Here is a 14,295-nt window from a genome sequence, read left to right as displayed (position 1 = left end):
GGCGCTCAGGCCTGTGCTGATCTCACTTCTGGCCACCAGGCAAATTTCTGAGGAACTTTCCTTCTGGGCAAAGGGCAATATTCGTTAACCCCTCTGCTGGCTCTCCAGTCTTTCAGCTGGGAATTTATCCCAGGAGAGCTACTGGCAGACCCTCTCCCTCACACCACATCCCAGACCCATGACGAGACTGGGATATCTAGAAATGTTGCCCTTTTCAGGCTGTTTTCCATCAAACATTCCATCTTGAGGTGACAACGCCACCTTCAAAGATCTGCACTGGTTTAAAGTGAGATTTTGGGTGACAAAGTTGGATTGACTAGAAGTTCAGAACCTTCTAAAAAATTAGAGTTCTCTACTCCCATGTGAACTGTCCTGCTCTGAGAACATTGGTTCTAGGTGCCACATTTTCAAAGAGAGGCAAACAAAAAAGGAACATATTCAGAGAATTGTGACCAAAATGGTAAGGGACCCCAGGTCATGTCATGAGAGGAAACAGCTGAGGGATCCAGGTGTGTTTCACCTGGAGGGGGGAAAGCTCAAGGAGGATGTTGATAATATATCGACAGACTTCCCAGATGTTCTAAGGACTGTCTCACAGAGTGAGAGGTCTGGGTTTGTTTTTCTGTCATCAGAGGGCAAAACTAAGACCGAGGAGAAGTCAGAGAAGAGCAAATTTCTGTTCAGAGAAATCAGAGTTGGTTTAACTGGGACAGGCTGGCTGGGGTAGAGTTTGTGAGCTCTCAGGTACTAGAGTTTTTCTAAGTGGAAATTACAGCACCTATTGTCCTGGGTGTTGTGGATGGGGCTTGTGTACTGGCTAGGATTGGAGTAAATAAGCTTTAAAAGTCCTTTCTGATTCTTAAGATTTTATATTAGTTAAGGTAATACTAGATGCCAAAATATATAACCCTCAAATTTCTGGGACTTAACATGACAGTTTATTTTTCAATCAGGTCAGAACCGAAAATAGGCATCAATTTTCCTGGCTGTTCAGGAGCGCAGGCTCCTTCCACTTTGTGGCTCTGTCCTCTAAGCCCTTGGAGTCCTCTCCATTCAGCCAGCAGATGAAGAATGAAAGAGTGTCAAGGTATGGAAGGTCACGTGGGAATTTTTATGGTCAGGGTCTGGAAGTGGCGTATGTCATTTCTACCCGCATTCCACCATCAGAACTCAGTCCACGCCCAACTGCAGGAGAGTCTGGAAATGTAATCTAGCTGTGGCCCAGGGGGTGGAGGAAAGAGGTTTTGGTGAACACACAGAAGTTTCTCCCACAGACACAGGGGCGTTTTCATTCAGGATGGACCCAGGCCAGAAAAATTAGAGATTTTTTTCAGGAACCTGTGAGGTCGTCTGTGGTGGTCAGGCCTTGTCAGTAAAGATAGGGAGCTGAAGAGGCTTCCTCCCTCAGGAAATGGTCTGGGGGCCAGGATGATAAAACTTCACCTATCCTGTCATCAAAATCTGTGTTCTCAGGAAGTCCCCTACCGATGCTCCTAAGAAATGTGGACACAAGATCATCCTAAGTCATCAGAAGTGGATGTTTTTTGGAAAAGAATGGGAGTGTGACTACGGAAGTGTACCAATGGATGTTTTAAAAAAGGGTTAGTTAGGATGGAAAATAGTCAATGTTATCCACCTCTCCAGGTGTGTGTTAATTGAAATTAGGGGTCTCTTTGGTGAACATATTTCTTCTGGCGCAGGGTTAAACACTCAGGAGGTCTTCAGTTGAAATTGCTTTATCATTGCAGGTACTGACATTGTGCAGTGGCTTATGAAGAACCTTTCCATCGAGGACCCAGGTACCTGACCCTTGACCTTGACTTTATCCCCTGGGTTTTTTTAAACAACCGTAACCAAGTTCCAAACTAGATTATCTTACCCTCCTGAGAACTGGGCTTATATGTTTGAATTCCAAGATGTGGAAGCCCTCTATTTACAAATAAAATTAATTTATTTTCTCCACTGAATATCTATCTTTAAATTTAAACCACCCTTTGTAGAAATGAGTAACTATTTAGAATGCCAAAGAGCCCAATACAATAACCTGTGAAATGAGATGAATTCTCATTAGCCACAGCAATTAAAGATAAGTTGTAGCACTGTCACTGAACAGCCTTCTGCAGCCAGCTCTTAAAATCAGATTCCCTGATCCACAATTAAGATGTTTAATTATTTGCTAAGACTCCTTCTGTTTTCTGCTTCTGCAAGAAGTGAAGGAATGATTTTTTTTCAACTTTAATTGTGCATTTCAATTAGGAAAACCTTACCAGAAAAACAACAACAAAACCCTGGCCAATAAAACAGTTTCCAAATCTGTCCTCCCACCAGAAAATAAATAATAAAATTTATTTTCACAGCATAATTAGAAAATAGAGAGCTCCAGAAAAATGAAAATTCTAGATAAGTAAAGCTTATTATTCATGTGTTGTTAGTGAATACTTTTCTGAATTTATTATACACTTGCTGTCTTAACCGAGTATTCTTGATGCCTAAAGGTCATATTTATAAATATCCACTAATGTATTCTGATGTTCTTGGGGATTAGACCTATTTGCCTTAAATTAAATGGCTTCCAATTGCTATGCTTTTTAAAGATTTTTTTCAAGTGCCCTTTCTAGGTGTCTGACCTTCAGCTGATTCCTTGCTGGGCTCAGTATATCAGCTCAGGCATTCCCTGTGCTTTAATCTAATGCCCCTGATATACTATTGACTATGAAATAATATGATTTACACAGAATTCAATTAAATATAGTTGCCAGAAATCTGAGTGCCAGAAAAGCAGGTCATTAATGGAAGTGACACTAGCCTTTTTTACCATCCTGATTAATGGCCACTCTCATGACTAGTGAAAATTCTTAATTCTAGCCAAGTTGTTAATCCACAGGGGAAAACTATCAATGCTAATTCCTTTAAGGAAAAAACCCAAATCAACTACCCCGTGTGTTTCCCATAGGCAGCCCAGACTTCTCATTGTCTGCTGGTAGAAACTGGACTGAATAAGTGTCTACCAGTTTACTTACATTTATTTAACGTCAATGTTTCTTTTGATTATGATGCTAACCAAGGAACACCTTTCTGCATAGTGGTCTTTTCTCTTCCAAGAGGCCTGTTTTCTTCACCCTTCTGAAATAACCATTGTATTTCTGATATCTATTTTGTTTTTATTGTTAGTAGCAGCAATAGTATTCTGAGAACCCTGAACCAGCTAGTGGTGAGGAGCATAGGCTCAGGAATCCTCTGGCCCTGGTATGAGAAGCTTCTGTGAGAGGTTGCAAATGACAAGGGTCATGTCTATGAAGGTCTGTTATACTCTGATGCCATTGGGAGGACACTGAGGTATTGGGACCTGTTTGGGCTTCTGAGAAGTCGTTGAGTAGGAGGAGTTGAGAACAGTTCACCAACTGGGAATAGGAGGGCAGAAATGAGGCAAACCAAGGCCCTGGGAAGCCAGGCATGTCCAACCTCTGCCCCTCCCTCCCTTGTTTCTTCCCAGCTGCCACATTTCTAAGCAAAAGCCTTATTAAGAATGAGGTGAGAGTTCTAGCTCCTGGGCTGGTGACATGCAAGTCACCTTCTTACTAGATTTTGTTCTTCCTTCCCTGGGAAAGGAGCAGCTGCCGGTGATGAAACCTCTTTTGTGCTGGACCCATGATTCTTGAGGCGTATAAACTTTAAAAAGCAAACTGGTCATCACTAAGCAAGTCAAATGTAGCTCCATTCACTCTGATTCCACAAGTGTTCGTTTATTCTGAAGAATGATAGGTGGTTCTAAATAAGCAAAATGTTTGGATAATATACAACCTCTTGAAAACTTTGCAAGTAAAGCCAAAACAAGTCGCTTTAAAAAATTGAAAGTTTATGAAATTAATAATTCCTAGAGACTCCCTGAGCATGTCAATAATTTCCACATCCAAAAATTAGTTTTTACCAGTGAGAGTACTCTTATATTTGTGAAAGATTATCATACCTGGTAGAACCATATAGATTTATTTTTTTTTCTTAGCTCTGCTCAGAATAAATATAAATTCTTAACTATTTATGTGACTCTATTTATGGTTGGTGCTAAATAACAAAACAAGAGGTTGATTGTGGCAAAAATATAAATATTTCTATCAGGTTGGCCTCCCTGTGCCACTGCCCCCTGCATTGCCCTTCCTCCAATTTTCTGAGAAAGTGAGGTTTCACTCTATGTCCATAAGAGAAGGGCAGTGCCCTCCCCACTGGTGGGACTGTCCTAGCAGGGAGTGCGTCGTGGGTCCAGAGTCTCTATGGGTGCTGTGGCTGCATGCTCTGTGCTGGGGATGATGAAAAAGGATGGAACTAAAAGTCTGAATCGGGGCTGCCAGCGCCTATTGGGCACGTACCCTGCTCCAGATACCACTAAGCACTTTACATGGAATATCTCACTTCATTAGGTACAGGTTTATCTACACCAAAGCTCACGCTCTTAACTGTGGAGCTAGACTTTCTTCTGGAAGTCTTGGGGGGGTGGGGTTAAGCAATGTCAGCCTCTCGGAGCTGGGATCCAGAGGAGTCCCAGACACGTGGTGGCCCTTCCCAACCATTGACATCTCCCCCGAGCCCAGTGCCATCATATCATGAAGTTATCCATCAATCAATCAATCAATCATACACTTATCTGGAGTGATGACAGTTGTCTTCCGGGTGCCTTTCTGCTCTCCCTGCTTACATTTCAGCTAAGCAGCCCTGCATTCTGAAGCTTCCTAATCGCTTCTCTCTTATGCCCTGTTCCCGCAGTTGAAGCAATACACTTGGGAAGCCTTATCGCTGCCCAGGGCTACATCTTCCCCATCTCGGACCACGTTCTCACCATGAAGGATGATGGCACCTTTTACCGTTTTCAGGTAGGCCTGCGGCTCCTCCTTCTCCAGAACCTTTTCTTCTCATCATCATCTAATCTCAGATTAGAACTACGTAAAAAAACTGAGGGTATTAAGGGAGCAGCCTTTACTTACCACCAGCACTGGGAAAACCAAGCAAACTTTTCTCTGAGCCATTTGTTGCTCCACCCAAATAATAGTAAAAAGGCCTCGTGAAGAATACTATTTTGGGGCCTCTTTACACATTTTTCCTCATTTATTCTGAAGAACAAACTTTTGGGGGGTAAATATCACCCATTTTACAGGTGAGAAAACTGAAGCGCTCGGAGAATTAATGTGGCACTTAGTAAACCTAGGAGGCAGCCCTGGTTTGAACCTGGGTCAGCCTGATAGCAAAGTCCTTGATCTTTCTACTGGATCATGCTGCCTTCCTGGTGTGAAGTTTCTGTTCACTACCTACTAACCCTTTCCACCCATCTCCACTCCTTTTCTCAGATCCCTTCCTAGAGGGAATTGGGGCAGAGGACAAGGGGTTGTGTCCAGGCCAAAACCAAAGGGTTTGGGAGCAGAGTTCTTCAGACAAGGTCGAAGGGTGTCTTAGTCTGCCCGGGCTGCCATAATAGATTGCCATAAACTGGGGACTTAAACAGTGGAAATTTATTTCTCAGTTCTAGGGGCTGGAAGTCCAAGATCAGGGTTCCACAGGGTTCAGTTTGTGAGGAGAGCTCTCATCTTGGCTTTCAGACAGCTGCTTCTCGCTGTATCCTCACATGGTGGAGAGACAGAGAGAGAGAGAGAGAGAGAGAGAGTGAGAGAGCTCTGGTGTTTTCTCTTGTAAGGACACTAATCCTATCGGATCATGGCCCCATCTTTATGGCCTCATTTAACCTTAATTACTTTCATACTCCAAATACTGCCACGCTGGGGGTTAGGGCTTCAACATATGAATTTTAGGGGGACACAATTCAGGCCATAGCAAAGGGATGAAGGAACTGGGGGCTTGTAAACTGTGCCGGTCTGACTAATGTATTTGACTTCTGTTGTCTCGGGATAAGAAATTTTTGCCCTATAAACTAAGTTTCTCATTTTTGCATTTATTTTACTTACCTTGGATTCCATTTCTCAACAGCTAGATTAAGTGGGCTCAGCTGTGTTGAGAACAGGAGAGAGTTAGGGTGTGGTGCCAGCATGAAGGAGATGGGGACAGAGCCTGTCACGGGGGGAGTCCTCCCTGGGGGCAGGGGAAGGCAAGTACTGGCATCTTGAGTCCTGACACCCATGCTCTTTTGCAGGCCCCGTACTTCTGGCCTTCAAACTGCTGGGAGCCTGAAAACACCGACTATGGTGAGCAGTGAAGCCAAGGCCCACACTTAGTGTCACTCCTGGGAGTGCGGAAGACAAATGCTTGGTGTCTGGGTGACTGCTGTGCACAGGAAGGAGGGATCTTTACCTTGTTTCGTCCTTTGTCATATTGTTGACATGTGATAAACGCCCTGTTCCACATAGTGAAGAAAGGCAGAGCACACTGAAAGATGCAGCCGTTGGGAGGGAATGGGGTAAAGGAGGAAGAGTCTATCCAGGGTTGCCAACATGCTTATTCTGTGGGGCCATGGAGAACTAGGATTCCACAGCAACACTGTAGAACAGCGGCTACTGACTGTTCCTTCCTGGGGCAGGGTTTCAGGGAGGGCTGGATCAAGGGGCCACCTTCTCCTTTCCTTTCTATTCTCATAGACTTGTTAAAACTTATCAATAACTCATGGGTGTTTTTGATAATTGGAAGTTAGGGGGAAAAGGAGACAGACCAGGGAGGGATATACAGAAGTTACCCTGGACTAAGAAAAATAAAGAGTGGGTGAAGTTGGGATCTGGGTAAGCAGAGAGTTACCTCTATCCAGGCAGGGATCTATTAGACTCTTGCCATATGCTCTCCACAGAGACTGTTTAATATTTCTGTGTGCCAACTCCCTAAAGAAGTTATATTGTCCGTATACTTTAGATAAAGCCGCAGCCCAAAGAGGCCACATCCTCACACTTATCACACTGTATTCTACTTGTCTTGATGCCCAGTCAATTGTAAGTTCCATGAGGGCAGGGCCTGGGTCCACCTTGTTCATTCTCATATCCCCCAGTGCATAGCACACGCCTGAGGCACAGTTGGCGCCCAGTAAATATTTGCTGACTGTTCTGGTTCTTTATTAAAGGTGATTAGCAGACACTCAGTAGAGGCAGCAGAATTTGAACTCAGATCTGAGTGGCTCCAAGGCCCATGCCCTTTTCCTGGTCCTGTGCATGGTGTCATCACAGCAGCACATGCCCCATTGCACAGCGTCCCCGTCGCTGACTTCGCTGCTGGGGCAGTCCACAGGGGCTCTCCCTGGGCCTGGGGCACTCGATGAGACCTGCAGCTTCTCCCTGGGTTCCCTGCAGGATTATTTGCACAGGAGGCAGAGGCAGCTGCAGTGGAGGGAGGAAGGCGGCAGGGGGTGTTCTGAGCATCCTGTCTCGGAGACCTGTGTGGTAAGCTACACCCTCCGGATCACGCATTTGAGGGAGAGGAAATCTGCAGTTGGAAGCAGTCCTGAGCGTGGAATACGGACAAGTCATTGCCTAATAAGGCTCCCGTTGTTCTGTTTCCGCGTCTGGAGGATGGCCCTCTGATGTCTCATCAGCTGTCTGCAGGCACCACTGTGGGTCCCTCTGGAACGGTGCTGCCCTAGGTGATGAGATAAGTGGGTCCAGCGAGGCTTCTGGCTCAGAACGGGAGCTGCATGTGGCTGCTCATAAAACAAGGGCTCCTGGGGCTGAAATACTGCTCGTGAAAATCCAACTCGGAATTTGAGTAATTGTAGCCCAGGGTCATGCAGCAGCCGTGGGCCCTTGTGGATGTGAAAACCAGTATTCTTCCAGGCATTGGAGAGGGTGGGAGGATGATGGGACCACATAGCTGGGCCCAAGTAACATTAAAATAGTTACTTGAATATAAACCCATAAAGCTTAGGCCATCTTACACTGCGTACGACGGAGCATTATTTCCCTTCTCTACAAGTTTTCTCCGTTTCATAATGAAATTTTAGTTGTGCAGCGTGAACAGGGATAGAAATAATTTATATCAGGTTCTTGTTAAAGCAAAATTATTTTGAATTCCTCTGCCTCCATTTTGGCAAATCAGGTGGAGAGGTCAAGGTGCAGGATGCAGAAGTACTCATCAGCATTTCCAAAGCAATGTAGTCAGAAAATCAGTATTTCACAAGAGAATTCAGCACAGTGGCCCCAGGATGGACTGGCTCCACTAGCTGTGTGATCTTGGCAAGTTACTTAACCTCGCTGTGCCTCGGAAACCTCATATTAAAAGCAGAATCATAAGGGCCCGGCCCAGTGGCGTTGTGGTTAAGTTCGCGCATGGGTCCACAGGTTCAGATCCCAGGTGCGGACCTACATACCGCTCATCAAGCCGTGCTGTGGCAGGCGTCCCACATATAAAGTAGAGGAAAATGGGCACAGATGTTAGCCCAGGGCCATTCTTCCTCAGCAAAAAGAGGAGGATTGGCAACAGATGTTAGCTCAGGGCTAATCTTCCTCCCCCCAAAAAAAGAAAAGCAGAATAATAATAGTACTTGTTTCCTAGTGTTGTTTTGTTAGGATTCAGTGAAATGCATATAAGGTTTGGTGTGTGGCACATAGTAAGGAGTCAATAAAAACCATGGTGATGGTTGGTATCATCGCAACTGTAGTGGTGGTTGGTATTATTACTGTTACAGTGATGTTTGGTATTATTAGTACTGTGGTGGTCCTCTTGCCAAAAAGAGTGGGAAACTGAAGCTAAGAATTCAGAGTAGGTATGATTTGGATTGACAAAGAACCAGAAACTTTCATTCATTCAACAAACATTTACTGCTCACCTGCTCTGTGTCAATCTATGTCACAGATTTGAATAAGTCACAGTCTTGCCCTCCAAGCATTCCAGGCTGGGGGACGCAGCGTGATGGGGGAAGACAGGCATGGTGAAGAGTCTGATCTGAGTAGTCAAAGGTTTTATATTGATGAGGAATGATTGAGAAGGTTGAATAGTTTGGGACGGGCAGGTTTATAAAAGGCCTCTGTAGTCAAGGAGAGATGTTTAGAATAGAGTCAGCAGTTTCAGGGAGCCACTGAGGGTCCCCAACAGTGGGGAATGACCCGAAAAAGTTTCCTCATCTATAAAAAGAGGATAATAACAGAACCAACCTCATAAGAATATTAGGAGGCTTGAGTAAGTGAACATCCGGACAGTTCCTAGAACGGTGGTGACATTCAATGAGCTCCATGAGGTGGTAGCTGCTATTATGGTGATTCCCCAGGTCCTAAAAGAGTGCTTGGCACCAAAGAGGCACTCAGTACATTTTTAAATGGGTGAATGAATGAGTAATGAATGAGTAAATGGGAAACGACTGTCATCATGGACAAAGCTCTGAACTAGACCTCAATTCTAATTCCACCTCCACCACTAACCAGCCCCCTACCCAGCCCATGGGTAAATCGCTTCACCTTTCTTGGCTTCTCCTTTTCCCATCTGTCATGAGGGGTCTGAACTTGATGGTCACCAAGGTTACTTCCAATGCTAAAATCCCATTGTTCTAAAAAATGATTAGAGGGTATGAGGAAAATAGAGAAATAAGTGATTTATATGTTCCCTAGTTTGGAAGATTGAGGTAAATATGATGTCACTAGTAAAAACAGAAAATTTGGAAAAAGAGTCAGTTTTTTTAAGTATATTGAAATAGGACAAATTCAATTTTTTAAATGTTTAATTGCACACATAGTACATGAATCTTTTCACTTTATAAATTCTTTAATGTGCTCTTTTTTGTCATGGTGAGATGTGGTGAGCTTGAGATGGCAGTGGGTCATCTAAGTGAGATGCAGTGAGGTGGGAATACCAGCTGTGAGGGCAAGAAGACAAAGGTTTTTCAATGATAAATTAAATATCCAAGAAAAGGCAACATCTGAGCTTAAAGCAAGTCCCCCCAGATGCCCTGTTATAGGACTGGCTGTCGTTACCAGAGGTCATTTTGACTGGTTAGATGTTAAAGCAAGTACTGTGGAAGGCACCACGGTAGTGCAGAGAAGCCCAGGGAAGGTCTGTGCCAAGAAGAAGACCCAATCAACAGTTACGTCCTACCTCCCTCGTTGTGGTGAACAGACCCCCTAGTATATGACGTTGGCCACAGGGGAAGTGGCTGAAAGCGTGCAACCGTGTAACTCATGGTCCTCAGGAGTGGTGACAGCTTTTCATTCCGTGCGTGGTACTTTACTTCACAACCTAGCAGGTACATTTGGACTCAGATGGGTTGCAGATTTCTTGGGATGATTCTGCCTGAAAAAAGCCCAGAGTCCAAATCTGGGATAGACTTTTGTGAGTTATACATTTGGCCGACACAAAACACTGTCTGGGGCAGCATTGTCAAAGAGCTGCCGCCTCAGTTGACCTGCACTGCTCCTGGGTCATCGAGACCAGGCCTGCTGGGGCTGGTGACATGCCAGGCTTCCTGCTTCAGGTTGCCCCCAATTCCACAGGCTGCCTAACTGATGGTCCAAGAGACCAAAGAAGGTACCTTGTAATAGAGCAAACACCCCTTATCAGACATGATGGAGAGCTGTAGCTGCTTGGTTCGTTGGAAAAGTTCGTAAGTAGAGAATCATGGAAAAGTGATACATACATATCTTAATCACTTCATAGTCATGTAAAATATACAAAGGAACGTTCATTTGGCAGCCTTGTAAGGTAGGACCCAAGATTCTCTTGGATTATGGGTTCCAATAATTTAAGTTTCTTTCTTAAATAAACCACACTCAAAATAAACCATCCAGTTTTGGTATCTTTAAAGTGCATCAAGAATTTAAAAACACTTTTGAAGCAACCTATATGTTGACCACTCCTAGATTTTTGGTTTTTTTTCCCGTTTTTTCAGTTATCTCACCTGCACCAAATTCATCAGCGATTACCTTAGCCGACTCTCCTTTATCAGGTTGTTCCAAACCATTCAACTGGGTCTTCATAGAAACAACTCGCTCTTTACACGTTAATTTCATCGGTATATATAATATTGAGTGAACTTACGTTATTAAAATAACAGGTGTGCCTGACATAAGCAGATTTGAAAACAAACACAACTGACTCTCGTCCACATACAACTCAACTGGTGTGAGCAGAAGTGTGGGCATACCAGAGTGGGCTGCTAGCCACAAGGTTCCAGCATATTGTGGGCTGCTGTCAGTAAGTTTTTCAGACCACGTGGAGGAGGTTGGTTAATCCAGCGAAGAGTTGACTAGATCTCCTCTTATAATTAAGCTGTCAAACAACAGGTCAGCCACCTGTTGACCTTCCTTCCTGGTCATTCTATTGTTTATTCATACCATTCATCTATTGTCTTCCCTGGGTCATTCTACTTGGCACTGGAGAAGGAGGGAGATATTGAAGAAGCAGAGGTAGAGAGAGGAAATGATGAAGGCCATGTTTGAGGAAGAATGCCCTGGCAACTGAGGGCCAAGAACCCATCCTTAGCTTGGGAAGAGAGACCTCAATTGTCCTCCCTTTCCACTGTGCATTCACTCCACCTGGCAGGCCGGGCCCTGGTGCTAGGTGTAGAGATTCAAGCTGAGTAGGGCACAGCCTCTGCCCTTGCAGAGCCTTCAGCCTAGAGCAGGAGACAGTAAACCCACGATTACAGCGCACTGAAATTAGGTTCCGTGGTTGAGGATGGACAGATGCAACACTGAGCTGTCTGGAACACTGAGCTGGGTCTTCAAAGATGAGTAGGAGGCTGCCAGATAGAGGGAAAGAAGAGAGAAGAGGGAAAAGCCTTCCATGCAGTAAACACATATGCAGAGGAGTGGAGCTAAAAGAAGTTTGGTAGCCTCACACGCCGGAGTGAGGGAAGCAAGAGGTTGATGAGATAAGCAGAGACTGGACCTTATAGAACTGAACGTGCCCCCCTAAGGAGCCCAGTCTTTCTTCTGAGGTCACTGAAGAGTCGATGCAGAGAGTTTAGGCAGGAAGGTAACGTGGTCACATTTATGAAAGATCACCCTAATGGAGGATTGTTGGGGTGAAGCCAAGTGAGGAGGAAGAGGGAGTTGTCAGGAGTGGAAGATGGGTTCCTCACCTGATCCTGACCTGCAGAAAGATTTCTAGAGGTCAGGTGTCATGGCATCCGTGTGGAAACATTCTTCACAGCATAGTGCTGGACACATAGCAAGGGTTGGCTTGCTGGATGGACGGATAGATGGATGGACAGATGGACGGACAGATGGATGGATGGATTTATGATTCCACTACACTGCTGGTTTTTTATGTGTTGTAATTTCTCTTCTTCTCTCAGCCATCTATCTCTGTAAGAGGACAATGCAGAATAAAGCAAGGCTGGAATTGGCAGATTATGAAGCAGTAAGTATGATTATTTTCCGGGAGAGGTGTGGGAAGAGAGTAAAAACATATCTGCAGCTCTGGTTCGGCGTCTATTTTCCTTCCCCAATCCGTTTCAGACAGTGGAAAGGAAGTCTTCTATTTCCCCTTCTTTGTTCTCAGCTCCACTTACCATCACAATAAAATTGCATCTTTATAGAAAGAACTCTCAAAACTGAGCAATAAGAAAATAAGCAACTCAACTTAAAAATAGGCAAAGGACCTGAAAAGACATTTCACCAAAGAGGACATAATGATGACAAATAAGCTCATGAAAAGATATTCAACATCATTCGCCATTAGGGAAATATAGATTAAATCCATGGTAAGATACCACTACACACCTTTTAGAATGGCTAAGATAAAAAGTACTGATAATGCCAAGGAGGAAGGCAAAATGGCACACCACTCTGGAAAATGGTTTGGCAATTTCTTATGCAGATAAATGTATATTTACCAAAGAACCAAGCATCCCACTCCTACATACATACCCTAGAAAAATCAGAACTGATGTTCACACAGAAACCTGTCCATAACAGCTTTATTTGTGATAACCAAAAGCTGGAAACAACCCAAGTGCACTTTAACAGGTGAATGATCAAATAAACATCCATACAGTGGAATACTACTCTGCAGTGAAAAGGAATGAACTAGTGATACACACAACCACTTGGATGAGTATCAAAAACATTATGTTGGGTGAAAGAAGCCGGTCTCAGAAGATTACAAACTGTGTGATTCTGTTTTATGACATTCTTGTAAATACAAAACTATCATGAGGGAAAACAGATCAGTGGTTGCCAGGAGTTATGAGTGGGGGTAGATGCAGCTGTAAAAAGATAGCACAGCGAGTTTTTGGGGGGTGATAGAACTGTTGTATATCCTAATTGTGGTGGTGGTTGCACAAATCTAATCAGATTATGTGTGTTAAAATTCATAGAACCATACACCAAAAGGGAAAAAAAAGGCAAATTTACTATGTGATGATTTTTTTAATTTACTATGTAATGATTTTTTAAATTGCATCTTTATACCCAACTCCCCTGTGCTTGGCAGTAAGGCAGAATCTAAGGACACCATCCAATCCAGAAAATAAGATAAGATGTATGTCGTATGAAGTATACCCTTTCCCAGCCTTCCTCCTCCTCTACCTTCTTTCACAAGATGTGATTCCTTGCAAAAATTGGAGGCCCCACCTCACTCATATCCATTCCCATTTAACAGAGCCAAGGCACGGAGAACTTGAAGACTCACAGATAATTTTTTAAATATTTTTAATTTTTGCTTGCAGAATCTTTCTCCCAAACCAAACTTTACATGGACCACAGAGAATTTGGGAAATTGGCCAAATTTTCACAAACCCTCCAGAGGAGGTGCTGCTGAGCCAGGACATGGCTGAAGGGCCACGGTCAGGAGGAGGGGCAACATTAGATGCCGTGAAGAATCCTTGCCTGGATAATCCAGCATTAACAGCACCTTCAGATCCACCCACTTCCCAAAGGTCCCCTCCTGCTTTCGCTGCCTCAGTCTTCCAAAACACCCCATCAGACCTTGTCACTCTTAGGGACCTGTGCCCAAGCCAACCAACCCAGCAGAGCCACCACTCCCCATTGATCCCACTGGCGTCACAGGACCCGTGAATGGAGGGAGACAGTGGTGGAGGATGCAGGGCAGGGGTTCACCTAGAGCCTCAGGACCTGGCTAAAGCTTGCTTGTCAGTGGGAGCCATTAGACAGAAATGTGTTGGAACATTATGATCTTCCCAAGCAAACTCTGGCATGGCTGAGCATCCTAGGCACCCAGTCCCTGCCACATCTGCCCTCATGCGCCCGCAGTCGCCCCTCTTTCAGAAGACGCTATCTTACCCTTTGTGCACCCAGGGCAAAGCACTTGAACTTCGATGTGGCTACACCATGTTCCCAACAGACTCTATGGGAAAGCCCCAGACTGCGGCAGCATGGGGGCCCTCCATCCTGCGTCTCCCTTCCCAATGTTTTAGAAAAAGTCCTA

At 44.5% G+C, this 14,295-nt stretch overlaps 1 protein-coding gene across 1 annotated transcript in view; it reads left to right on the top strand.

Annotated features, from left to right (window-relative positions):
- Window positions 1–14,295, top strand: part of RGS6 (regulator of G protein signaling 6) — a 528,845-nt gene that overhangs the window by 428,389 nt on the left and 86,161 nt on the right. The window contains 4 exon segments of the mRNA XM_087447760.1: window positions 1,749–1,799; window positions 4,759–4,865; window positions 6,134–6,185; window positions 12,203–12,267. Of these exon segments, the coding sequence (XP_087303886.1) occupies window positions 1,749–1,799; window positions 4,759–4,865; window positions 6,134–6,185; window positions 12,203–12,267 (275 nt within the window).

This window comes from Ceratotherium simum, chromosome 24 (genome assembly GCF_057802395.1).
Source record: "Ceratotherium simum simum isolate JZ-2026a chromosome 24, ASM5780239v1, whole genome shotgun sequence".
NCBI lineage: Eukaryota > Metazoa > Chordata > Mammalia > Perissodactyla > Rhinocerotidae > Ceratotherium > Ceratotherium simum.
This window is presented reverse-complemented; position numbering and strand designations above follow the sequence as displayed.